Source organism: Bidens hawaiensis, unplaced genomic scaffold (assembly GCF_021521415.1).
Source record: "Bidens hawaiensis isolate Kalapana, Puna unplaced genomic scaffold, B.hawaiensis_p1.1 tig00031500_1, whole genome shotgun sequence".
Lineage (NCBI taxonomy): Eukaryota > Viridiplantae > Streptophyta > Magnoliopsida > Asterales > Asteraceae > Bidens > Bidens hawaiensis.
The window spans coordinates 24,689-49,179 of record NW_027495320.1 but is presented as its reverse complement, the minus strand read 5'-3'; the positions used below and the strand labels follow the sequence as shown (position 1 = coordinate 49,179).

The following is a 24,491-nucleotide window of genomic DNA, read 5'->3' as shown; positions in this document are numbered from 1 at the left end:
AACCTTTTTTCTGATTTGAATAGCCAATGAAAACACATTTTATTGATCTAGAATCAAATTTATTTGAAGGATTTAAATTTGTACAAAAGCCAAGACAACCAAAACTTCTTAAATGTTTAAGAGGAGGTTTCTTCCTAAACACAAGTTTATAAGGAGATTTACCAGAGAGAATAGAAGAGGGAGTTCTATTAATGAGATAAGCTGCAGTAAGTATACAATCACTCCACATAGCTATAAGAAGATTGGCCTGAAACATAAGTGACCTAGCAGCATTAAGCAAATGTCTATGCTTTCTTTCTACCACACCATTCTGCTGAGTATAGGCAACAGAAGTTTGATGCACAACACCATTTTGCTCAAAGAAATTATTAAGTCTAGTATTAACAAACTATGTTCCATTATCAGATCTACATATTTTAATTTTCTTACCAAACTGAGTATTAACCAAATTAAAATATGACATAATAGACTCATAAGTTTGATCTTTTGAATTCAAAAGATATAACCAAACAGTCCTTGAGAAATCATCCACAATTGTGAGAAAGTATCTAAACCCATCTTGACTAACTACCTTAAATGGCCCCCATAAATCCATATGGACTATATCACCTAACCCAATGGATTTACGGTCACTAGTAGAGAAGGAAAGTCTCGTTTGTTTAGACATATGGCATATCTCACAGGGATTCCCAGTACTATTAGGTTTTAACTCTAAGTCAGATTTTAAGACTTGTAGAACTTGATCAGATGGATGGCCAAGTCTACTATGCCACAACTCAGCAGAACTATGGTGTGAGAAGACACTATTACATATTTTAATTGGCTCACCTCCACCAACAAAACTTAACACATAGAGACCTCCTACTTCTTTACCAGTCATCACAAGTTTCAGATTGACTAAGTCTTGAACATAACAATGCGAATCAGTAAATAAGGAATACAACTTATTTTGTTTGGCCATTTTATTCACAGTAATAGATTTATAGAGTACTTTGGTATTACGAGTACATCATGTAACACAACGTCCTTATTAATCTTTAGATTTCCAATTTTTGTTATTTTTGCCTTGGTACCATTAGGATGTCCCACGGACAAATTAAGATCAAATACATCCAAACAGTTGAACATATTAGATTCTGAAGTAACCATATGTTGGTTAGCTCCGGAATCAATGATCCAACTATTAGAATTTAGTAACTCCTTAGATACGTTAGCACAAAATATAGAATTACAATTTACTGGTTTGAACCAGTTACCTGACATATTAGCTGAAGATGCTCCAGCAGAGCTTTTGTCAGATATAAGAGCCATGATTCTAGCAACCTGCTCAGGAGTAAAAGGTTGGGACATAGAATTGGTAATGTCTTTAGGACAATCCTGGTTAGAGAAGGCATTAGAAATCCCTTGATTTCTGAAAATATTAGGTTTCTTTCTATAGTTAGGAGGATAACCTATCAACTCATAGCGCTTATCACTAGTATGGCCAGTCAAATTACAATGAGTACACTTAGGTATTTGCTTAGTTTGTTTTCTTTTTGAATCAACAAACTTAGCACTAAAAACAGCAGGTTGCCCTTTAGAGCTAGATGCAACACCTCTGTGAGACTCCTCATTAGAGATAGTGGCAAAGGCAGCTTTAACAGAGGGCAATGGGTCTTTGGTCAACAGGGTAGTTCTAATGGGTTGATATATATCATCAAGCCCCATCAGAAACTGCATTAGTTTGGTCCTATTGTTTAAGTCATTTATTTCAATAGAAGCATCACATACACACTTAGGAAGTTTGGTAAGGCTATCATATTGTCTCCATAAGGAATTAAGACTATGGTAATAATCCGAAACAGAAGACCCATTTTGAGTAAGAGAGTTAATTTTTTTATGTAGAGTATATATGACAGAACCATCAACTTTAGAATATCTCTCCTTTAACTCATTCCAAACAGAGAAAGCATCAGTAGAGAAAACCTAACTTGCAAAAAGCTCCTCACTGATGGAATTCAAGATCCAAGACAGTACAACAGAGTTGCATCTGTCCCATTGACCTTGAAGTACATCATCATCCGGGGATCTTATACAATTGCCAGTAATAAACCCAACTTTATTTTTAACTTTTAGGGAAAGAATCATAGAGTTTGCCCAAACATTATAATTCTCTGTTCCCTTCAACTTTATATTGACTATAGCAATATTGCTTGTGTCACTAGGATGAAGAAATATAGGATTGTTAAAGTCCAGATTGCTCAATTGGGTTTTATTAAGATCCTCTTCATGATCACTACTACTAGGAACAGACATTTCTATAGCTTATTTAGCCAACAATCAAGAACACAACACGTATAGATGCACACATAAACCAGTGATCTGTCACTGGCGAAGAAACACAACAAAACAATGACCTCACTAGTTTAGCCAATATATACCTAATGATAGGTAAAACAAATCAACTGAATATAACAGAAAAGAAACAACTTACCGAGTACTCCAGCAACCAAAGAGAAAAGAAAGACTTACAGTGAATGAGAAATAACCACAATCAATTTCAGGGATAGGAATAGTCTTTTATACCAAGAAACAAGTCCTTATAGCAGCGGAATATTAATCTGAGGAGAATTACACATATCTTGTAGTTACACCACCTCAGGATACAATAGATTTGTCCCTCAATCAAAATAAACGAACAATTGGTCAGAAACAGATCAAGATAATGAACTAACAGTTACACTTCCTAATTGTACATAGATCAATTGACAGATATACTTTCAATTAGAGTTCTAACCCAGGGTTAAAAAACCCTAATTCTGGATGAAGAAATCACATATCTAGAGCCGAGGCTCTGATACCATGTTAAAAACACAAACAATCTGATTTCTTTATTCCAGCAAACAATTAATTGTTGCAAATACGTTCAAATCAAAATTACGATTACAGATTAAACCCTAAATGTTCTAATTAATCAAACAAAGATTAACAAACACATTAAGAATCGGCAAATAATAACTACAAGATTTAAACTATGAAGAACAATTACAAAATTACCTGCAACAGATTGTTGCAAGCCGATTCAAGAAGAAACTCCAAATTGCACCAGAAAACTTTTATGGTGTGTGTATTATTATTATTATCTTGAATCTCTCTCCAAAAGTTAGATAATCTGCATTATATGTATGCTTTAGTTGACTAGTCCAATCTTCCAGAAGCTGCTACAATTAGTCCCTTCAATTTACAGCAAAGCCCTTTTCCACCAGAAATATTGCTCTTTGCACCATCCAAGTATGCAGCCACATACATATACAAAATAAACAAAAACAAGAAATTATAACATCAATTATAACAACTAAAATATTATTGAACCAACTAACCTGAATCCTTTTATGATGCAAGATTGAAATGAAACCTTTTTTATATCTTTCAACATACTGGTGCTGATTCGGAACCGATACCAATCGATACCACTACCGAATTTGCTATCCATAATGGAAATGAGGTGTCACAATAGGATTAACTCAAGAGAAGAATGCAATGAACCCGGGTCTCGATGGGTTGCAATGAGTTTAATTGGGCTCAACTAGTAAGTCTCATAGCTGACAAATTGGGCTGATTACCTTTTGGATTGGGCCGCTAAAAAGAAAGAAAGGCCTACAAGAAGAAGTGTTTAAAAACGGGTACGCCGCAAGCCCGCAATGTGTGATATCATGTCATCATCATCTTCATCGACTCATGCATAGAAATATTTTATTTTTGGATTTATAAAATATTTTGTTGTTTTCCTACCTAGTTTGGTTGATTTACTCGTCATGTTCGGCTAAATCAATATTAACTTTGACACTTGGGTTTACTTATTTAGAGAGCTGCAGTTTTCGTATTTGTGGTTTGTTTAAATTTTCTATTTCGGTCAAAAAGTTTAAATTTTGTTATTTTCGTCCTTAGAGTTTCATTTTCATTGCAATTTTCGTCTCTGTAGTTTATTAAGACCTGCTATTTCAGTTTAAAACATGTTTGCGAATGATAGAGACCGCAAAAAAGTGAAACTTTATGAATGAAAATGACAAATTAAAAAAAATTGGATTTAAATAGCAAATTTAAACAAACCACGATGACGAAAACCACAATTCTCTCTTATTTCTTTTATGATTCTTTAACTTATGTGAAATGGTTATGCAATCGGACTTTTGAGTGATTTGGTTGTGTGATTTCTTAATCTAAAAATCAGAATATTTCTTTAAATACATTAGATTTTAACAAAACTGGTCACTTTATTGTTTTCTTTCTAATAAAGGACTCAAGGTTTTAAAACCGTAAATTGATTCAGTTTGTGGCGCCGCCTTAAACCAAGAAAAAGATATTTATACTTGTTCGTTTTGTTGCGACGACTTGATCTGATTTAAAAAAAAGAGAGTAATATAGACCCGCGTAAAGCATGGCATTTAAATTAATGATATTTTTTTTGTCAACTACATCTATTTTGATTAAATAGCTTATAGTTTATAGTTGTTTAATTATATAGTGGATGTATTATGTGTTATTAATTGATTGGATGGCACTTATAGAAACACCTATCAAAACAAAGGAAAATTTAATATTACTTTTGTGTGCGAAATCATAGTTGTTTCTTAATATATATCCCCGTTATTATACAAAATTTGTTAAGTTATAAAAATAAATAAGGTCATTTATTTGAAATAAAGAAACAAAATTACAATGTAAAAAAGAAATGAAATATATATATAATATAAAGTTATAAACAATAAGAAGTCTAGAATCTCAAATTTATAAATTTGAGATATCTCTTCATATACAGCATTTGTTGTTTTATCACAAGTATTTACATTGTTATCCAATATTAACAATTTTAGATCGTGTCTGCTAGTTACACTGAATATACAACATATACTGTCCATTAAAAAAAATGGAGATGAATGAACAAGCCAACCCTTAAAAAGATTGTTCTCGACTGTTTTTTACTTGTATAACTTTCGTATTTCTACTTGTTTGATATTTAATCAAATATTTTACTTTTAATTTCCTGATTATTTTATAAACCAATTGTCAAATGGTTTTAACTAATGACCTATGGATAACTAGGATAAATGAGATGAGATATTAGAAAGATTAGAAGATAAAATTAAGCTAGAATTGAAATTGAGTTTGACACTTAGGCCTCGTTATTTCCTTTATTAGAAGAATAAGAAGTAAAATTATTGACAAAATGCATATGTTTATAAATAAAAGTTTATTATAGAAATCGAAAATTCTAAAATAAACACTATGGAATGATGGTTGTGTTCAACGACTCGAGCTTAAAATAACAGGTTGGCTCTAATCATTGAACGACTATACATGTATGGTGTAAAATCTATAAAAATTATTGTTTTTGAGTTTATTTATACCAGAACGATGTTTTAGTTAAATACTACTGAAGCTACAATTTTTTATTTTATTTTTCACATCAAAATTTCCTACAACCACAATGTATCATGAAGTTGAAAAAAACAACAATCACCATTACACCATCAAGAGACCTGAGAAGAAAACACCATAAACGAAATAATATTTGTATGGAGTCTAACTATAAAATAGGACGCGATTTTTTTTTAACGACCAACAAATAAAGTTCAGCTACTCGAGGTAACCTAATAATAAAAAGCGACCCCACACGCTCACGATTGCAAACAGCTCTAGATAGCCCAAGCCCACCATCTCCTATTCTGGGGAAAATCTGTCATCTGAAGGCCCACTGCAATAAAACTATAAAAGCCAATTAAAATTGATTTGAACTTGAGATCTTGTAGTCTTTAACCCAAATATTTACTTTCTTTTTCAATACCGTTGTACTTATGTACATAAACTTAGGTGTATGATAACATCATTTTTTCTATTTATATATACATGTACATTATTAAAGAAAACAAAATCAAATTGTAATTGGTACAATTGTACAAACCATGTATAGACAAGGAGGAAGCGAGTGCGATCCCACTTTTGTGAGATTATAAGTCAAAATCAACGAAAGTCAACTCTATCTTAAAGCCTAAGCAAACCAATATCCATGTTTTTTTATTTGTTTCTTATTTATATTCAAGTTAACTAATTTATCATTTTCTAGTAAATTTTACAAATGAAATTAAGCTATTTTAATTATCAACATAACTAGGCTCTTGATTTACACCCGACAACAGATACTAGATTCGGTTCGATCCACGCTACAGTAGAAATGTTTAAAAAAAAACTGAACCCGTTTGAATCACCCAAATTCAGGTAAGCGGAACGGTTTCGCTTGTTTAAGATCCGAAGGGTTTGATTTTTTTGGCTTTGTAATATAATCATTAACCATCTTCATCAGTTTAATATTCAATGTAAACTAATCGTTATAAATAAAAATAAGTAAAATCATTAAAACCAACACGTGACACCATTAAACCGATAAAACTGATCAGTTTGGCCAACCCACTTAATCTAACCGATTTGATTTGTTGTTTTCTCACAACTATTGTTAGCCATTTAGCATAGATATTCCCTCAAAACCGAATCATAAACACATATAGTTAATTCAACAACAAAGCGATTCAACCCGTACGAACCAAACAACATATGGTTCCAAGTTACCAACCTTTCCAGATGTAGGGTTGTTCATAAAGTTAGTGGATTGCTTGAAAAAAGCTCGAATCTAAACAAGTTAGCTCAGCTTGTTGGCGCATTTAAATTAAACTCAGAATTAAAACATATATTATCCACAATTAATCTTTTAAACATTATAAGAAAACGAATAAAAACATGTACAAGACACTATTGAACCTAAAATATATCAAATTGTTATAATTTCTTTTCAATTACGCTCCAATTTTTATGCCCAAACGTAGTCAATTTGTACTAGACATTTTTGACCCATAAATCCGTAATATCTCTGTCAAAAAAATTCAACCAATTGATCAAGCCGTTGAAACTAGCCATTCTTTCTTAGATAATAACTTAATTGAGGTAATTATAATATATTAATAATTAATTTTAAGTCATAATTGGTTTAATTGAGGTAATTAATAAATAATAAATAGTAATAAATGCATTAATTGTTATATCATTTCACATAAAAATTTATTAAATTAAATGAATGTTAATTAAAAAATTAGTTAATTAGATAGAATATGTATAAATAAAAATTTATTAGTTGGCATTCCATGTAAATGATGTATTTGAAAGCCAGGTAAAAAGCATACTTTGCTTTAATAGATTAGTTAAATTAGATTAGACTAGATTGATCAAATGTATAAAAAGAAATTATAAAATAAGTATATAAATGATCAACAAGCTTTGTTTGACGAACTTGAGCTCGGCTCGATAAAGTACACAAACTTAACTTCACTTTAAATTCAAACTCGACTCGATTATAGCTCTAGACGCCAGGTAACAAAATTGAATATGAGAATCTGAGATGGTGACTTGGTGCTTACAAAACACCTACCAAATGATTACTCGTTACATTGTATTAAGTATTTATTATTATTATTATTATTATTATTATTATTATTATTATTATTATTAAGTAGAGTAGAAAATAAACAAATACCAAACCGAGTACACCACTACCCCACCTTCCACAATTTCACCTTCTTCCAATCTTCCCCCCAAAAAAAAAAGCCACCATCACTTCCATTCCATACAATGGCCGAAAAAATCCACCCTAACTCCAACCACCCAACCGGAAACCCTAAGTTTCCAGCCACCAAAGCTCAACTACGTCCACTTTACCATCCTCAAGCTCTCCGCCACCACCGTACCCGCCGCCGTAGCTGCTGCTGCTCATGCTGCCTCTGGATCACCTTCACCATCCTCCTCCTACTCACCATCGCCGCCGCAGCCGGCGGCGTATTCTACGTCATGTACCATCCACGCCGTCCATCATTCACCGTCTCATCCGTTAAGGTGTCTCGGTTTGACATAGCCTCAGATAATGAACTCAACACCAGGTTTAACTTCACTTTAACGGCACGTAACCCTAACGACGACATAACGTTCGTTTTCGATTGGGTTTCGGTTAAATTTGACTCGAAAGGAGTTGACGTTGGCGACGGGAGTATTCCGGCGTTCGTGTTGCATGAGAAGAATGTGGCGAGGCTGCGGACGGTTGTGGTGGCTAATGGACGGGTTTTGGATGATGATCGTGAGTTGAAATTGGATTTGAAGAAGAGGAGGGTGATTATGGTGAGGATTGAGTTTGATACGAAGATGAAGGTGAAGATTCTAGTTGTTTGTTGGGGGATTAGGTTTGCGCCACCTGGCGGAAAGTTAGTGGCGATGGCGGACACATCGGATGTTAAGTGTGACGTGGATGTTAGGGTTAGGATATGGAGATGGACAATTTGAGTTTGTGAAAGGGGTTTATGAATTTGCGAGGTATTAATTTTAATCTTCGTATTTTGTTGGTTATATAAAATTAATTATATTCATTCTCTGATCATATTCATTCTTTGAGTATGAAACTTTGGATACCAGACTGGCTGCTTTACATTTATTTTTGATAGAGTAAGCTGTGGTTTTTGTTCATGTGGGTTGTTAAAATCTGTGTTTTTAGTTCAATGGTTTTGAATTTACAATTTTATTCCTGTGGTTTCATTTCACTTGCAATTAGACCTGGATTCACTAATTTCGTTAAGTCTGGTCGTTAAACCCATTAATGTATCCTTCACGTGAGGGGCAATTTTGTTATTTTTCTCCTCAAATTAACCTCAGTCCTAATTCACAAGCCCCCTCGTGTGGGTGTAATTTGGGAAAAAAAGGGGACAAAACTACTCATCACGCAAAGGACACGCTGATGGATTTAACGACCAGACTTAACGAGATTAGTGAATTCGCGTTTAATTGTAAGTGAAATGAAACCACAGGGATGAAAATCACAAATTTGAAACTATTAGACTAAACCGTAAATTTGGACAACCACCAGGAACGAAAACCACAGTTCACTCTTTTTGATATATATATATGGTGATATATGATTTTTTGTTATCTGTATATCTGAAATATGAATACTTGTATGAAAATTTTCTGTGTTTATTTTGTATTCGTGTATTATAATAAACGTCTTCAAATTTGAAAACCGGAAATTGTTTTGTTTAATATTAAATTGATATATGTACAAAATGTTTCATTCACGGGGTATGATTGTGTCAATTTTAACCATCTAACAAAATAAACTACTTTGATCAAATACTTATACTTTCAAACAATTACTTATGACTATCAACTATAACTGATGTTTTAAAACCAAACAAGATATCGAACCGATTGCGCTAGCTGCCATTATCAGACCATTAACAAATGTGTAACACCTATGTATGTTAAAGCAAAATATTAATCGAAGATTTAAGAACCATATTCACCCTCAACATGAATGGCTTTATGATCAGTCAGTGAACCAAAGCCCGTGTTCTTCACCTCAATCTCATACTGTTGTTCTTCATTGTAGCAAACATTTTCCACTTTGATTAAAGCTTTGTCTGTTTCTTCATCAAATAAACTCTTCTCACTGAAATCAAAACAAAAGACAAACATTTTTATGAATTAAAATTTGAGTTATTATAATTGACGATCACGTAGGGGTGCAAACAAGATGAGTCAAGCTGCTCACGAGTTACTTGAGCTCAGATCCATAAAACGAGTTTTTCAAGCTCGACGAGAATTGACCCTCATGTATTTTTAAGTTTTATCTTTTTTGGACTTCTATATATTAACCTAACACTACACAGCCGAGATCGAGCCAAGGTTTGGCTCGTTTAAGTTACCACATGAGCTCGAGCTGACTCAAGCCTTATATGGGAAGTTTGTTTAGACTCGTCCAGCCTAGTGGTTTTTAAGTTTCACCTATTTTAAACTTCTACGTAAAAATTTCATACTCGATCCACATCCCAGCTCGAGCTGAGCCCCGACTCATTTAAGGTACTATATAGACTCGAGCCAAACTTAGGCTCATTTAAGTGTTTTCCCAAAATTAAAAAAAAGAAAAACACTAAAATCGTATATAAATTAACCAATAAATGACAATGAGCAAAGTTTTTTCGAGCTCCTGGTGAGCCCGAGCGCCAAATAAAGCTCGTTTCGTTATAGAACTCCAGCCCGAGTCTCATATGCGAAACTCGTTTTGCAATAATTAAAACTGTATATAAATTAATTATGTAGTAATAGATAATACACTAACCCTAGAAAACAACCCACAAGCCAAGCTCGACCCTAATCAAGCCTAGGCTTGGCTCGTTTAGTCGTTTACACCCGCTATGATCAAGAAATTGAGCATTGATTCCAACCCTGGTTCGTCAGCCTCTTTAAAATTGAGATTAAACTCGTCTCGTTCCGATCCCGCTACCAGAATCTCATTAATCAAAAGCGACTTGAAATCATCACAAACCGAAGCGTGCAACGGTTGCGACATTGGCGGTGACGAATTACTCGAATTCTCGTGCACCGCGGTCCACGGTTGGATCACCGATGACGCCGCGACATGATTATTATCCGAATTTACGTACTGAACATCATCGTGATCATGATTTTGGTTGTTATTATTATCGTATAATTGCGGTTCGTCTGGATTATTAACCAGATGAATATCATAATCAATCTCATCAATGACAATCATATCATTGCTAAACTGCTGCTGCTGAGGATGGTGGTGATTCTGGTTATTGTTTTGAACGGAAAGCGTTCGATACAATGCGAGTTGCTGCAAGACGAATTCGAGCTCAGCGCACGAGATCTCGATCTGCCGTTGCAGCTCACGTATGATTCGGTAGCAACCACCAACGGGATCGATGGAGCGGACGTCGGATTGGTAAATGATCGTCCGCATGGCTTCGTCCTTTTGCGGACGGTCTAGGTTACGAATAATTTTGGTAATGTTGCTAACGCCGAAGAGTTTATGGGCGTTTTGGAACTGGCGTTGGCGGTCGTGTGGGAAATAGGGTGCGAGGATGCAGTCGGGGGCGCATTTGCGGCGTTGGTAGCGGCACGCCGCGCAGGCTTGGATGGTGGAGTTGGAGGGGCGGGAGGGGGGTGGGAGGAGGTGGATGAGTTTGTGGTGATTGGTCATTGTGTTGTGTTGTGTTGTGGTAGTAATAATAATAATGATGATGATAATAGTATTCGGCGGGAATGGTGAATAAGGGAAGGGTGGAGAGGGGTAGAATGGGGAGAGAGTGAAGGTGGCGGTTATGGAGAGTGGAATTAGTGAGGGAGTGGTTAGTTGGTTGCATGGAGAGGTGGTTGGCCACGTGGAGTGAGTGGTAATTGTGTGTGTGTGGTGGGACTGGAGGGAGGATGGTGAATCGAAAATTACGTGTGTCGTTAATTGGAAATTAATGTAAAAGAATTTGTTAAAAAGATGCTATAACTTGCTAAGTAAACTTCTAAAGCTGGCGCAACAATAACCATCCGATTCACATTTAGCAAACGCTTTAGGTTCAAATGGTGCCCCACTGCTTTCATGTGATATCCTCTTGCAGGTTACATGTCCAACACAAACCATGATTCACCTGATCCCGTTGGTTAGTTAGTACATTGACAATGTCACATGAATTTTCCAATAACTACGTACAATAAGTGATACTTGTTTGTTTTTCTCTTTAGTGATATGAGTGATTTTATAAATTTATAAACACGAATTAATGTAGTCACAAAATCTTTTTTGAAATATATAAGTTGTTTGATATAGATTACAATCAGTTAACATAGGTCATGTGTTGATCATATTCGTTTTTTTTTAAATTAAGACAACTTATGGAGTTAGAACGCGTAGACAACCCTCGTATCTAACCTTCCAAGCAGATAAAAAGGGTCCATGCCTGGGAATTTTCGATCAAGTTAAATAGGATATTCAAAATGATAACGCAGGTTTAGTTGTTAAGGGGGTGTTTCGGATTGCTTATTTTCATCAACTTATAAATTAACTTTTTGAAATAAGGTGTTTGGGATTGCTTGTATTGTAAAAAAAAACGACCCGTGACACGAACAAACAATAAATAAAACAATACAAGGATCTTAGTATTATTTTATATGAATTTCAAATTAACAACCAAATCTTGCAGCCAATGGCATTTGGATGAGTTTAACCAACTCAACTAAAGGAAGATGTCCTAAGTTTACTTTCTTTAGTCAAATCACTTAAAGATCAGACTTTGTAAGTTCTTCAACAGAATTTCGGTACTTCGTGATCAGCTCCCTATTATTGTAAAAATTAACAATCGATCAATACAACGTGATCTGTAATAGAATATAGCAAATAGTGTATATTTGCAGACCCAATACCTTCGTTGATTAAGCATTTGTTCAGCTTCTTCAACTTTGTGTTTTTGTCCCTCCACAGTCTATAAACAATCACAAACGATCACATTGATGATCTTTAACAAGAAATTTGCGCAACCAAGTATAGTAACAGAAGACAAAATTGTTATGCAGTTATGCTAAATGCAAATGCACACACTTGTAATACTTTTGATCAGTAAAACTAAACATCTTTTGCCACATTATGGTACCAAGTAAAAGCAAATCATGCTAGTGAATCGGGCTTTGCAGGGAAAGTAGACTCATTAAAATTCTCATTTTTGTGTCATACGCGCAAAACACAACTTAAGACATAATATCTATGCAGTCGATCTCGGTGGTATCTCGGTTATCAGTCCTCATGTGAAATATCGGTACAGATAATATCGGCGATATTGACCGATATATCACCGATATTCCCGATATCAGGGATTTAAGTCTTAATTTCCAACTTTTAGTGTTTAATGTTGGTGTTTTGAGTCTTAATCAGTTCCTACTTGCTAAAATTGTTAGTGTTTTGCAAGTTGCAAAAGGATAATTTGTTAATAGTAGGAGAGTATACTGAATTGTTCGTATACATATAAATTTTGCATGATATTAAAATTACCGAATATCCCACCGATATCTCACCGCGATAACCGATATCCGATATTTTTCCACATTAACTGCTTAGCATAATATGTTTATAAATCAAACAATGACTACATGATTTCAAGTACGGGTGGCAATTCCTAACACAAACACAACACAAAAAATGATCAGATTTATTCCTAACACAAACAAGGTCTTGTCGGGTTGACCTGTTTAGCATGCTTTATTATATATGTTGACCCGCCCACCCATTTAATACTATGACAAAATATTTATACTAGAAGGTCAGCCCGCCAATACATATAAACCTTGTTAAACTTGTTTAGATAAATAGATTACACGATTTTAAGCGGGTCCGGGTTAGGGTTGATGTCTTTGACTTGAATAAAAATACGGGTTGTGTTCGGGCTCATCAAGTCAACCCGCCTATATAGCTGCCCCAAATTTCGTAACATATTATTCCAGTTTCGCATACAGCAGAAGGATCAAGTTATATATGAACAACAAACGTACCGCAGCTTTGGTGGCGATAGATCCTGATATAGTGTTCAAGAGCTGCTGGCATTTTTCAAAGTGGCTGCTCAATTCAGTAACCTTCAAAACAATCAAAATTCCATTTGACTCGAAAACAAGAAAAACATAATGGAATCAACCAAATTCGGCTAAAAATTGAAAACTTTTAGGGCTTTGATTACAACTTGTCTCAGTATATGATTAATAATAAATTCAAGTACAATTAACACCAAAAACTTTGATCGCGCTAATTAGGAAGTAAGCATTTAATAAAACTCACCAGAGTATCAAAATGTTGATCTCGAGTTCCATTCTCGATCGCATCAGCTAAATTCTCCACCAACTGTATCAGCATAATCAAAGCGAAACGGAAAATAATCAAACGCATAGAATTAATGAATTATAACCGACAATCGGGCCGTTCAGATTCGAGTCAGAACGGGTAAGTCAATTCAAAAAAGGGTTATTTTGGTTCGATCCGGGACAGGTTCGGTAAACGGGTTTGTTTAAAACATGTTTAAAATAATATATATATATTCCGGTACCCTTCAGCCTTGCTTCTGGTTTTTGGCAGTAGTGTACACGCGCTCAGACGCCAGTTACATGTGCGGCGTAGGTTAGTCGTTTAATGCAGGTTATCCGCATTCCAATACACGTGTCGGTGACGCATGTTTATTCTCAGACGCGGACGCCAGTTACACGCACGGCGCTTAAAACCGGTTACATGTACCATACTGGGGCCAAGAAGCGCGCGTAACCTGGCGTCGGTTACGCATTTAATGCAGGCATTCCAATACACGTGTCGGTAACGCATGTTTATTTCTAGTTGCACGTGTACCACATCCGAATTGCACTTACGCACCCCCATACAATGATATTAGTGTTGTAAAAATGATTAATCGCTAGTCTCTACCCCACTGACTTGTCGCTGATTAATCCCGATTTGTCCAAAATTGGTCAAAATTGAAAATTTTAATATATAAATTCCAATCCGATCAATCCCTATTGATATTCCACCCATAGCAGGCCTATACAGACTCTAATATTAGGGCTTTTAATAATAATAATCATCAGCATCGTACTCGGTATATCCCACCAATAGCAAAGCTATGGTAGGGTCTGAGGAGGGTAAGATGTAGACAGCCTTACCTCTATCCCGTAGGAATAGAGAGGCTGCTTCCAGTGAGACCCCCGGCTCAATAGTAGTTTGCATCAAGCCTTGGACATAAGGCACATAACACTCAACCATCCGCAAACCGGCTGATTGGTGCGTGCATGCACCAATCAGCCGGTTTGCCGATGGTACGCACCAATCAGCCGGTTTGCCGATGGTTGAGTGTTATGTGCCTTATGTCAAAGGCTTGATGCAAACTACTATCGAGCCGGAGGTCTCACCGGAAGCAGTCTCTCTATTTCTACGGGGTAGAAGGTTTAGGGTTTATTTTCACGAGATCGGTAAAATAACGTCAAAATTAGCGCAATTTCACTTTTGCCCACCCGAGGGTTCACACATAATAATAATAATAATAATAATAATAATAATAATAATAATAAAAGCATAAATTTCAATCCGATTAATCCTTATTGATATGATACTCCACGTACAGACTCTAACATTAGGGCTTTTATAATAATAATAATAATTAAACAAATAATAATAATAATTAAAAAACCATACGTTTTGGAGGTGGAAGTGTGAAGCAAGTGATTGTGAAGGCTGCTGCTGCTGTTTCTGTTGCTGTTGCTGTTGAGAGATTTGGTAACGTTGCTGCTGCTGCTGCTGTTGTTGGTGTTGAAGCTGAAACTGTTGTTGATGATGAAACTGGTGCTGCTGTTGATGAAATTGTTGGGGATACAGATGGTCTTGATTGGAAGGTGTGGTTGGGTTGCTGTGTGTTGGGATCATGTTCCAGCTTCCTCCACCAAATTGATCCATAATTAGGGTTTGTATTGGAAGGAGTCCAGACAAACAGATATCAGAAAATGAAGGGGGTGTTTAAAGCTTAAAACTAGTTTGGGTTGAAACTAGTTTAATCCTTAAAGCGGGTTTGGGTTAGAAACCGGTTTGGTTTGGTTTGGTTAATAAAAGTTAAAACCGGTTTTTGATCAATTTCGGTTTGGGTTGAAATCAGTTTCTTGACCAGGTTACGATCGGTTTTGGTTCGGGTTTTGACTAGTTTTTGCCCGGTTTCAGTTCGATTAACCGGTTTTGGTGGTGAAAATTACAAACTGGTACCCTGGTGGTGAAATTACAAGCTGGTACCGAACCTACGATTTCAATCGGTTCCAAACCAGTTTCTACATAATCCGTTTCAAACAGATTCGGTTTCGGTTCGGTTTACTAGTTTTGGTGGAGAAAATTACAAACTGGTACCGAACCTACGGTTTCAATCAGTTCCAAACTGGTTTCAGCATAATCGGTTTCAAATCGATTAGGTTTCGGTTCGATTATCGGGTCAGTTCGGTTAACTGGTTTATTTGCCCACCTTTGCCCGAAATAGACTTCGAGAACATTTTTTTTAGAATTTAATACATTAGTTTAGTAAAAAAAAAAGAAAATATTTTTATTGGTGTTAAAAGTTGTTTCATAGGGACGTTTTTTTTTCTTTTTTCTTTTTATTTGATTACCTAATCGTTATTGAGGCATTTGATCACTTTCAAATTGTATCAGTTTGTCTGTGAATAATCATGATATGGCCGTTTTGACCTGGCATGTCGCCCGACCCGACCAGTCCATTTTGCCAGGTCTATTTTATTCCATCTCAAAGGTGTTGATGTTGTTTCAAGGGCCCCTATCATAGACCGAGCTCACATAAGCGGTCAAACTTTGGTTTGGCCTAACTGATTATGAGGGCTCGGCCGAAGCCTTGTCATGGCTCAAACATAACTGTCGCGGTATACGGTATACAAAGAAGCCTTCAAACAGTTGTCTTTGTTAGACCGAGCCTTGTCACGGCTCAGTTCGGCTATTTTCTTCCGGGGTTAAAAAACTAAAAATAAAGTAGTAAAGAGTGATGAAACAACTTTAAATAGGTTCATCATCAAACTGGATCTTTGAATACACTAGTGCAATAATTGGATAGAATCATAGAAACACAAACATGTAGAAGTTGAATGTTATGACCCTTATCCCACATCGGAGAGAGTATGAAAGAAAGACAACACTGTGGTGTATAAAAGAAGGGGTTAGTTGATGGTGAAAGTATCTTTGCGCTTGGGGCAATGACGCAGCTAATGAGGTAATAACCGAGGCGCGTCAATTGCTGGTTGAAAACTATTTCCAAACCCCCTTTTTGGCTTTGGGTCTCTCTTAGCCATCGAGAATTTTTGGAAGGACTCCCTCTCGAGGGTAAAGTCCTACAATTTCTAGTTTAAATATTTAGTTATAATACACCTTAAAATTATTTTCTTAATATTTATTGAGACCAACCCGTTGCTTTTATGTCCTGGTTCGTTTCTAATGTTCAGGCTCTATGGTTTTGGTCCTTGCCCATTAGTCTGTTACTTGCCTGCAGCTTCTGTAACTGGTTAAAAGTGGCATACTATCAAACCCTTAAAACAACTTTGTCCGAATGTTGAATTATACGCTTTGCATAATGTTGCAACGCTTTGCATGATGTTTCGTGGTATTGTTAGCAACAATCTCTTGCTAGCGCGCACACTTTATCAGATTTGTGAACGAGAGTTGTTTATTAAACTTTTTATGAATTGAGACCTTGAGCTGTCGCTTTTACCTGAAAAAACCCGAACCTAAGAAAAGACCAACCCGAACTTGAACCGAAGTAATTCGGGTTGGTTCTCGGGTTTGATTTTTAAGTTTCGGGTCAACCCAAAAACCCAAATAAACTTTTAGTTTTGAAATTAAATATATTTTTAGGTATAATAGACTAAGTATTAGTCACTAAAGTTATCATAATCTGACCGTAATAGATTGTTGTCATTCTAACTATTATGGATTGACTGTTTATTATTAATTTTTGTTTTCCGTTTATAACTATTAGCAACCGAAATCAAACAACCAAATCACACCCGATTGAATACAATTATGGTTCAAGTTAGTTTTACACTTCTTTTGAATTGTTTTATCAAGTTATATTGGTTTGTTATTTGATTATTTGCGTTATAAACAAAGAAGAATATGTTGTTTTAAATTTAGCATTGTAGTATTTTAATTTTTTTTGTTTTTGTGTTTTTTTTTTGTTTTCTAGGATACTCAAAACCAGGTTAACCAACCTGAATTACCCGATCCCGAAAAACCAGTGAGAGATTTGGTTGGGTTTCGGGTCAAGATTGAAAACTTTGAAACCGAAAGAACCCGACCCGAAAAACCCAAAACCCGAAGAACACCCCTATTGAAACACTGTAGACGTATCAAAACTCATTATAATAAACTAAGAAACAAATTATATAATAACCCAATAAAATGGTTAGTACACCGATTGTAAACACATTCGTATCGCATGAATTTAATACCATCACATATATTCTATACCTTGAACACAACTTCAAGCATGCAAGGCATTGAACAATTATGAATAAATAAAGAATGCAGCCTAACAAAAAAACTAGACATTTAACAAATAATGAGAAGGATCCAACACTTTCGGACCCTCAACCGACGAATGCAAATACCATTTGCAGCGTCGAAAACTACTGTTGCCTGCATTCAGAAGGTTTCTCACCCTGTTGTCCTGTCGCGCCAGTATTTGAGATCCCGCCTTTCTGATATCACGTGTCACCATTAAATCAGTTGAACAATAGTTTAGAAGTGGCAAAATGAGCAGGTTGGTGGGTCAAACGGCATGTTTTTAATCTTTTTTTCTTTGAACTTTATGATTGCATAACTATACTAATACAAATAATCTAATTGTTTTTAATAACGTTTTTACGAGGATTCTACGCGTTGGAATAAACTATGGATCATTTGCAGCCCATTTGACCAGTTCTCCTTTTTGTTAAATTCTTAAAACACAACCCAAACCGGCCCGTTTGACGAGTTCTCATTTGCAGCCCGTTTGACCAGTTCTCCTTTTTGTTAAATTCTTAAAACATAACCCAAACCGGCCCGTTTGACCAGTTTTCATTTGCAGACCATTTGACCAGTTCTCATTTGCATCCCGTTTGACCAATTCTCCTTTTTGTTAAATTCTTAAAACACAACCCAAACCGGCCCGCAATTATATTAATAAACAAGTCAAATATAACATGTTCATATTCTATGAAACAAAATAAGAACATGTATAAGAAAGTTAAAAAGTGAAAAGCTCACCTTTGGTTTCCTCTTGCTCTTGCTTTCCTCTTCATCTTCATCGTCATCGTCCTCGTCGTCTTCTTCATCGTCATCACTAATTTCTTCGTCTTCGTCGTCGTCGTCATCATAATCATCATCATCTTCTCCCATGCCATCAGAATCATCATCAGTTACCGCCTCTCCCGTAAACCATGAAACCGCATGAGGGATAATCTTATCCCGTATGGTTGAACTATATAGATACAAGACATTTAAGTTATGCCAGTAAAGATAGAATATGCAAGACGGGCGAGTCAACCAGTTAGCCTTAACCAACACATTTGACTGATTGACTCTTGACCAGTTGGCCATATTTAGTTATTTGACCCGTTTGAGATCAAACTGACCCAAACCAGCCCATTTATAAGAAAATGAAGTAACAATAATATTATAACACTTACGCAATGTCATAATCTTGTTCCTTTTGGTTCTGAAGTTCTTCAGCCTGCCAACAATAAGGTGCATAGCTAAATGTATTCACTTAGTTTGTGCTTGTTTTTGCTTAAAAGGTCTGCAATGGGCTTATGTTTGCGGGTGCGCAAACATAAGCTTCTGAAGACGGTTTGTTTTTTTTCTTAAAGAAACACCAAAAAAATGCTTTTATGGTCTTAAAGAATAAGCTGATATTCAACTTCTTCAAACCTCTTCACACCCTACCAACACCCACTGTCCACCACCACCACCAGCCACCGTCCGCCACCACCGTCCGCCACCCACCATCCATCACCACCACCACCACCCACTGTCCACTATCACCACTACCCATCGTCCACTATCACCACCACTACTGTTGACCACCACCGTTCACCACCTACCACCACCCACCATTCACCACCTACCACGAATCGTCCACCACCACCATCGCCCACTACCACTATCACTGTTCACCACCACCAATTATTTTAGCAGTCTACAGACATTAAAAAACAGCAGTCTTTTCTTGCATACTACAGAGATTTGGTCCACATCTTCTTCTGCAGATGTTGTCCGCACTGAAAAAACAAACAGCACCTAAGAATTTATGCATAAAAACAAAATATTACCTCTTCTTCATCGATATCATCCTCATCCTCAGGCATTTGTGGAGGGCTAAAAAAGTTGAAAAAACTTTCGCAATCTTCGGTCTTGGTAATACGTTTCTTATTCTTCGATCCCCTCTTTGGCTTCTTTTTCAATATCTTCTGTGTCAAGCTTTTTCCTGGTAGCCATTCAATATTTGTCCTGCAGATGACCAAAAGCATAACATGAACTTAAGATTGCGCCGAATATAATGAATCTTCGTTGCGGTTTAACCCTTTTATTTTTATTTCTTCAGTTTAATAAATTTTATAACTTGATCAATGAACACAAAACCAGGATTTTGTGGTAAACTGTCCATGAAACATTTTAATAATAAACTTCAAAACTCGGTGCAAACAAATAAACATCCCTAGACCTCATCTAAATTCAATTATTATTTGTTTGCACCGAGTTTTGAAGTTAATTAACAAAACTTGTCGTGGAGAGTTTACCGCAAAATGAAGGATCGTGGCAGCGAGGACAAAGATGTATGTTAGTATAAACCTTATGCAATAAAACATGGATATGAATATATGATGACTTACCCTATTGCCTTCTCTAAAATAGGCTCATTATCACCATCATCAATCATATGATATACTTTGGTCAAAACTGAGTTTTTAAAATATGGATTGGTATCGAAAAAGAACTCGAGCTTAAAACCCTTGGGGTCATCGATCCGGCACCACTTAATGTCCTTCAGATACTTTAGAGCGCCTTCGTCTCGTTCAGAAATCTGGTGACAATGCCAAAATTAATATCCTTGCATTCTAGAAACAAAAGACCGTAAACATAACAAATTTTATAACAAAAATGGCTAGTTAATAACCGAGTTCCTACCTCCTCTGACAATATTTCGTTGGTCTTCATCGCAGTTAACCAAAAACCAGGCACACCCTTTTCTGAAAAACATTCAAAATAATAAAACACATTTTTGCATACAGAAATGAAATGCGAAGCAATATGTAAATATAATATGTTACCTTGTTTTGATTTGCCATCTGTCTGGTCAGTTGCAGATTCATCCTTTAAACCATCAACTTCAACAACACCATTTACTATATCATATCTCTGCATTTTCAAAGCATGTAATTCAGTGAAGTAGTAAGCACAACAATTAGTTGTGGTGAAGCTGCCTAATGCCTACATCAGTTATTGTTTAATATGTTTAGAGTAAACTGCAGTTTTCGTCCATGCGGTTTGTCCAAACCTGTGGTTTTAGTCCAATAGTTTCAAATTTGCGATTTTCATCCCTGTGTTGTCATTTCACTTGTAATTAAACGCAAATTCACTAATCCCGTTAAGTCTGGTCGTTAAACCTATCAGCGTGTCATTCATCTGAGGGGCAGTGTTGTCATTTTTCTCCCCAAATAAGCCCCAGTCCTATTTCGCAAGCCCCCTCACGTGAGGGGATGGGGTGTATTTTGGGGAAAAAAAGGACAAAACTGCCCCTCACGTGAAAGACGCGCGGATGCGTTTAACGACCAGACTTAACGGGATTAGTGAATTCGGGTTTAATTGCAAGTGAAATGAAACCACAAGGACGAAAATCGCAACTTTGAAACTATTGGACTAAAACCGCAGATTTGGACAATTCACATGGATGAAAACCACAGTTTACTCATATGAGACGAAAGAAGTTTTGCCCATAATATAAACACCAGATTCAAACTTTGTCCATAAAGTAGACAAGCATATAATGAGTAAAACAATGGAACAAGAATTAAAACTGAGTTCATTATGCCTTTTAGCAACTAGTCAAGTAGGCCAAAGTTATCATAATGCTAAAAAGCACGTAAACTGGTCTAAAACATGTCTAAAACCTAGGGGTGGCAAATGTGACCCATTGGGTTAAATGAGTTGTAATAAAATGTATATAATGCAGAATGGGTTAAACTAAAAAAAGAAAAGGATTGAAACGGGTTGACATTTCTTGAGTTTTTTTTTTTTTTTTTTTTTTTATGTAACGAAACGGAGGAAACTTTTTAGTTTTTTTTACTTTTTTAGTTTTTGATTTATATTTCGAGTTATGATTTTTTAATTATTTTTTGAATTTTCTAATGAGTGGTTTATGAGATCTCAACCCATTTTGACCCATTTCAAAAACCCATCATTAAAAAATTAAAAAATCATAACTCGTAATATAAATCAAAAACTAAAAAAGTAAGAAAACAAAAATTTTTCCTCCGTTTTTTCGTTCCATTTAAAAAAAAAACCTTGAGAAATGTGAACCCATTTTGACCCGTTCAGTCATTTCATTTTTTTTTAGTTTGACCCATTCTAACCCATTATATACATTTTATTACAACCCAATGGGTCACATTCGCCACCCCTAGTAAAACCCAAAGAAAAACGTATGTTTATGCTACGCGCCTTGCTTATTTCAGGCACTCGCTTCTAAAGCGCCTTGCACCTTTGACAACTATGAAACTAACAAAGCCATACAAGGAAATGCAATTTGTATATTTTTGTAATTTTTAAAAACTAAAATCCAGTATGCAATGTAAACATAGTAAATGTAATAACTGATAAACCATAGATGTCAAATCATATGTATATATATCCACACCTTTACATACAGCGGCTCGTATAGTTTCTGGTATTTTAGTTCAAGTGCTGCTCTCTCTTCCAAAAACTTTGCCTCTAGCTCATCATGTTCACTCTGCAAATGATTACAGTTAAATGAGAACTGGTATACCTAAAAGCAGATCTTCTTAAGCATTAGTCTTGTAAACGAACCGAAGGTTCAGTGAACTATTCGTGAACCGTTAGATGGGAAGTTCGTTTATGTTCGTTCATTTAATAAACGAACAAACATGAACATAGAATTGTGTTCATTTAGTTAAATGATCGAACATGAACACATGTTTCGTTCGTTCATGTTCATTAGCATGTTACTAGAAAATAACTATATGTTATTTGTATTTTACGAATTATATCACCATAATATGTTTTATATTTGTTTGTCTGTATTCATTTACGTTCGTTTGTCTTTGTTCAGTTATGTTCATTTATGTTCGTGAACTGTTCGTTTAAATTTTAAATGAACATGAACACAAATTTTGTCCGATTAAGTGGTCGAGTTCGTTTAAAATTAATGAACGAACACGAACACACCCTTGGCGTTCGTTCGGTTCGTTTACATGCCTGTTAAGCATGATTTGATACAATCGCATAATTTAATTGGCCTTAATGAAATAAATAATAAATGATATGAGAAGTGATACACCTAAAATCAGATCTAAATAAGCATAATATGATATAATAACAGAATCTAATATTCGCAATCAAATTAATGAATAATATGTCTTCTTCTTTTTCTTCACCTGAATGTCTCTCAAAACCTCGACTCGCTTTCTAACCACTGGATTCAAACTCTGAATAACATCAGAGTGTTGTACAGCCAAATTTTGAAGTTTTTTCTGCAAGATCATTCACAAAACAAATATATGATCATGCATTATTATATAAATGAAAAATGAAATCTAATTGATGAACAATAATGGAAAATTATATTATGTTAATATTCAGACCTTGATCAGCTGTTCTTTATTGTTGTTGTCCATGAGTGTAACAGAAAACCTAGAGATGATGAGAATGATGTTGTATGCATGTGATTTAACTGTTTTTGTATAAAAGTAAATAAAATATAAAAATGGTAGCATTTTCATATAGTTAAGGGACTTTAGTAAAATTGTATAAATATAAAATAAAACTCTAAGAGTAAACTGCTGGCTTTTGTCCTTATGGTTTGTCCAAATCTGCGGTTTTAGTCAAATAATTTTAAATCTGCGATTTTCGTCCCTGTGGTTTCATTTCACTTGCAATTAAACCCGACCCCACTAACCCCGTTAAGTCTGATCGTTAAACCCATCAGCGTGCCACTCACGTGAAGGGAAATTTTGTCCTTTTTTTCTCAAATGCATCTCAGCCTCTCACGCGAAGGGGCTTGCGAATTAGGGCTAAGGTTCATTTGGAGAGAAAAAGGACAAAAATGCCCCTCACGTGAGGGGCACGCTTATGGGTTTAACGACCAGACTTAACGAGGTTAGTAGGGTCGGGCTTAATTGCAAGTGAAATGAAACCACATGGACGAAAATCATATATTTAAAACTATTGGACTAAAACCGCAGATTCGGACAAACTACAAGGACGAAAACTACATTTTACTCAAACTCTAAAAATGTGGTGGTTTTCATTTCAATCCATAAAAGAAAGCCATGCGTATAATGGTTTAGTTATCATTAGTTATCATAGAATACACTATATATAAAAATATAATGTAGTAGAAGGTGAATAGATGTTTAAGGAGACATAGATCAATGAAGATCGAAGTCATGGAGGCATGCCGCATACGGGTGCGACAGGAACACCAGCGTGTCTCTTAAGACAATTAATATAAAATGTTAAAGGCAACACAAAATAACAAAAAAAAACCCAGTTGTGTCTAAAAAGTGTAGAAAGTCATCAAGATGCGCCACGTTGGGGGGGGGGAAGGTAAATGCGTAAAAATAAAAATGGGCTCGAATGACACATAATCCTAATGCCGTATTGAAATAGGCACGACATCACGTTGTAATTAATATGATATCTTGGCATTAATCCAAACTTATTGTTGAAATAATTCTGATTCACTTTTAAAAAATAATTATGACAATACCATACTCAAATTAATTATAAAATGTTCGATTTAATAGTATGTATATTTTTTAATCATGACTTATAATAAAGATATTTG

The 24,491-nt window shown here is 35.4% G+C and overlaps 3 protein-coding genes, 1 long non-coding RNA gene and 1 other non-coding gene across 5 annotated transcripts; 2 read left to right on the top strand and 3 right to left on the bottom strand.

Annotated features, from left to right (window-relative positions):
- Nucleotides 1-6: 6 nt before the first annotated feature.
- On the bottom strand, nucleotides 7-2,215 carry LOC143582223 (uncharacterized). Its single transcript, XR_013143943.1, has 3 exons — nucleotides 1,250-2,215; nucleotides 829-897; nucleotides 7-247 (listed from the first exon to the last, which is right to left on the bottom strand). It is a non-coding gene; the product is annotated as an uncharacterized LOC143582223 (long non-coding RNA).
- Nucleotides 2,216-7,656: 5,441 nt separating this feature from the next.
- Nucleotides 7,657-8,358, top strand: LOC143582218 (NDR1/HIN1-like protein 13). The gene has a single exon (XM_077064837.1). The coding sequence runs from the start codon at nucleotides 7,657-7,659 to the stop codon at nucleotides 8,356-8,358; it is 702 nt and encodes a 233-aa protein (XP_076920952.1).
- A 3,663-nt stretch (nucleotides 8,359-12,021) lies between these two features.
- On the bottom strand, nucleotides 12,022-15,340 carry LOC143582222 (mediator of RNA polymerase II transcription subunit 9-like). Its single transcript, XM_077064839.1, has 5 exons — nucleotides 15,083-15,340; nucleotides 13,685-13,747; nucleotides 13,405-13,485; nucleotides 12,286-12,344; nucleotides 12,022-12,199 (listed from the first exon to the last, which is right to left on the bottom strand). Exons 1-5 carry the CDS (start codon nucleotides 15,338-15,340, stop codon nucleotides 12,142-12,144), a joined length of 519 nt encoding a protein of 172 aa, XP_076920954.1. The 3' UTR covers nucleotides 12,022-12,141.
- Nucleotides 15,341-16,608: 1,268 nt separating this feature from the next.
- LOC143582225 (U4 spliceosomal RNA) lies at nucleotides 16,609-16,761 on the top strand. The gene has a single exon (XR_013143944.1). It is a non-coding gene; the product is annotated as a U4 spliceosomal RNA (small nuclear RNA).
- Nucleotides 16,762-18,010: 1,249 nt separating this feature from the next.
- Nucleotides 18,011-23,187, bottom strand: LOC143582217 (nucleosome assembly protein 1;2-like). Its single transcript, XM_077064835.1, has 9 exons — nucleotides 23,080-23,187; nucleotides 22,323-22,415; nucleotides 20,737-20,824; nucleotides 20,594-20,655; nucleotides 20,299-20,489; nucleotides 19,738-19,915; nucleotides 19,096-19,139; nucleotides 18,674-18,887; nucleotides 18,011-18,126 (listed from the first exon to the last, which is right to left on the bottom strand). Exons 1-9 carry the CDS (start codon nucleotides 23,185-23,187, stop codon nucleotides 18,055-18,057), a joined length of 1,050 nt encoding a protein of 349 aa, XP_076920950.1. The 3' UTR covers nucleotides 18,011-18,054.
- Between the last annotated feature and the right edge of the window lie 1,304 nt (nucleotides 23,188-24,491).

What these genes read in the sequence shown, in the direction of transcription:
- LOC143582218 (XM_077064837.1), top strand. Translation starts at nt 7,657, where the DNA reads ATGGCCGAAAAAATCCACCCTAACTCCAACCACCCAACCGGAAACCCT.
- LOC143582222 (XM_077064839.1), bottom strand. Translation starts at nt 15,340, where the DNA reads ATGGATCAATTTGGTGGAGGAAGCTGGAACATGATCCCAACACACAGC. An exon ending in CTATCGCCACCAAAGCTGCG is followed by an intron (nt 12,345 to 13,404) that starts GTACGTTTGTTG and finishes GATTGTTTATAG; the next exon opens with ACTGTGGAGGGACAAAAACA. An exon ending in CAAATGCTTAATCAACGAAG is followed by an intron (nt 12,200 to 12,285) that starts GTATTGGGTCTG and finishes TTACAATAATAG; the next exon opens with GGAGCTGATCACGAAGTACC.
- LOC143582217 (XM_077064835.1), bottom strand. Translation starts at nt 23,187, where the DNA reads ATGATCTTGCAGAAAAAACTTCAAAATTTGGCTGTACAACACTCTGAT. An exon ending in ACGAGCCGCTGTATGTAAAG is followed by an intron (nt 20,825 to 22,322) that starts GTGTGGATATAT and finishes TTGAAAATGCAG; the next exon opens with AGATATGATATAGTAAATGG. An exon ending in AGATGGCAAATCAAAACAAG is followed by an intron (nt 20,656 to 20,736) that starts GTAACATATTAT and finishes AATGTTTTTCAG; the next exon opens with AAAAGGGTGTGCCTGGTTTT.